The 2,177-nt window shown below is 36.4% G+C and overlaps 1 protein-coding gene across 1 annotated transcript in view; it reads left to right on the top strand.

Annotated features, from left to right (window-relative positions):
* The first annotated feature begins 173 nt into the window (after nucleotides 1-173).
* Nucleotides 174-2,177, top strand: part of LOC107564309 (glycine receptor subunit alpha-2-like) — a 26,037-nt gene continuing 24,033 nt past the window's right edge. The window contains exon 1 of the mRNA XM_016249349.1: nucleotides 174-259. Coding sequence (XP_016104835.1) covers nucleotides 174-259 — 86 coding nt within the window. The remainder of the gene's footprint in view (nucleotides 260-2,177) is intronic.

Below are 2,177 nucleotides of genomic sequence, written 5' to 3'. Positions count from 1 at the left end.
AGTTGGGCTCCAGCTGTAGAGGCCGGGGCGGGGGCTGGGGCCGCGACCTCGGATGCTGCTTTGTCATGGCCTACTGAACTACCTGCTCCACCGTGGCCTCCTGAGCTGCTAGATCCGCCATGGCCTCCTGAGTTCCCTACTCCGCCATGGCTCCCCGAGCTGCCTGCTCCGCCATGGCACCCCAAACGGGTATCACTCTGGAGGCCCGCCGTCTCGTGTCTGTCCTGAGGGACCTCCAGAGTGCCTGCTCCCCCTCCCTGTTGGATGTTGTTCGGCGCGGGACGCGCCTTCCGGGAGGGGGAGTTAGTGTCAGACTTTGTTCCATGTCTCGTGTTGTGTTTTCCTCCCCCATGTGCTCCAGGTTGATGTTTATTCCCATATTTGGTTTTCCTGTTCATATTCCCATTTAGTTCTATTGATCCCAAGTGTGTCCCATTAGTTTATATTTATATAAAGTGTGTTTTGCCCCTTGTTTCCTGTCCGCTGTCGAATGTCATTTCATGTCCTCAGTGTATCCCAAGTCTCTGTATTCCCAGCTTTTGTTTATTAAATCTTTGAAATGTACTTTGTTCCTCGTCTCCGTGTTCGTTCCTGTGTGTCGTGACAATAGGCTTCATTATCTTTATGCAAAATATAATTTATAATTTCTTTGTTGACTTTTAGGTGATATATTGACAATATGAACCAATATAAAAGCATCATTATAGTAGTCCGTACAACTCAGAGTTATTATAGTTAACTAAAATTAAAACAATAAAAAACATGTTTTCATTACTTGAAATAAAATACACGTTAACTGAAATAAAATATTTTTAAAAACGTACATTTATTTTATTCCAACTAGTTGCCAAGGCAAGATTTCTAATTTTCAATACGTTTAACTTGATGTACAAAAATAACAAAAACAAAAACTGAAATAAAATTAATGAATACACACACACACATCTATATATACATAAATAAAAATCAGAACAAAATTATTTTGAACTTATTAGGAACTTTAGTTTTACCTCAGTGTATTTTGGAAGTGAATGGTGACTAATGAACACATAAGCAGAGCTGTATTATTTATATTTGGTTTGAGTGCGAGCTGAAGGATGGCTATTAAAGCTGAAGCTCAATACGTCTGTCTCCATCTCCTTCGCTCTACAGCAGACGAGTGCCAGCTTTCATTCAGACGATCTCTTCCAGTTTAGTTTGGCGTGGATGTGTGTTTGTGCCCAGGAGTGATTAAAACACAACCTTGTTAGGTTCAAAATACCTCCGAGGCGCAGCTAATGGGTTATTTTTAGAAAGCTGCACCTTAATAAACTCCTTTCATGATTTTCAACATGCATGACAGGCTCCAGTCTGCTTGAAAAAATGATGCTGTGTGAAGTGTAGACAGGGATCATAACTATATAGAGTTAGATATATAATCAATTATTGTCAAATATGCATTATTTCTATTCCACTAGTGTGCAAGGATGCATTCAGTTGATCAAAGGTGACAGCAAAGCCGAATTATTATTGATATCTAAAACACTAAAACATTTTTACTAATTGAAATAAAGCTGAAATAAAATATTAGACTTAAATATATAATCAAATATAAAATCAAATAAATATTTTAAAATGTAAAAATAAAACTATTAAAACAAGTTTGTTAGTTGAAATAAAGCTGAAACAAATATATAATATTAAATATCAAATATTAAATAAAATACAGATAAAAAACTAAAGATAAAACTATTAAACATTTTTGCTAATTGAAATAAAGCTGAAATAAAATAGTAGACTTAAATATATTATCAAATATAAAATAAAATAAATATAAAAAACTAAAAATAAAACTATTAAAGGGGTCATATGATGCTTTTTTAAAGATCATTATTTTGTGTATTTGGTGTAACAGAATATGTTGACATGCTTTAATGTTCAAAAAACACATTATTTTTCAAATACTGTACATTATTGTAGGTCCTCTATGCCCCACCTCTCTCAAACGCTTCGTTTTCTACAAAGCCCCTCCTTCCGACAAGCGCAGTCTGCTCTGATTGGCCAGCTGACCCAGTGCATTGTGATTGGCCGAACACCGCAAGCACGCGTCGGAAATGTAACGCCCCTTACCATAATCACGAGCTTAAGCTTTTAAAGTAAATATCAAGACAGTTAATAATGTGGTTAGTTTTACCATC

Source organism: Sinocyclocheilus grahami, unplaced genomic scaffold (genome assembly GCF_001515645.1).
Source record: "Sinocyclocheilus grahami isolate Dianchi unplaced genomic scaffold, SAMN03320097.WGS_v1.1 scaffold923.1, whole genome shotgun sequence".
In the NCBI taxonomy this organism is placed as follows: domain Eukaryota; kingdom Metazoa; phylum Chordata; class Actinopteri; order Cypriniformes; family Cyprinidae; genus Sinocyclocheilus; species Sinocyclocheilus grahami.
This window is presented reverse-complemented; position numbering and strand designations above follow the sequence as displayed.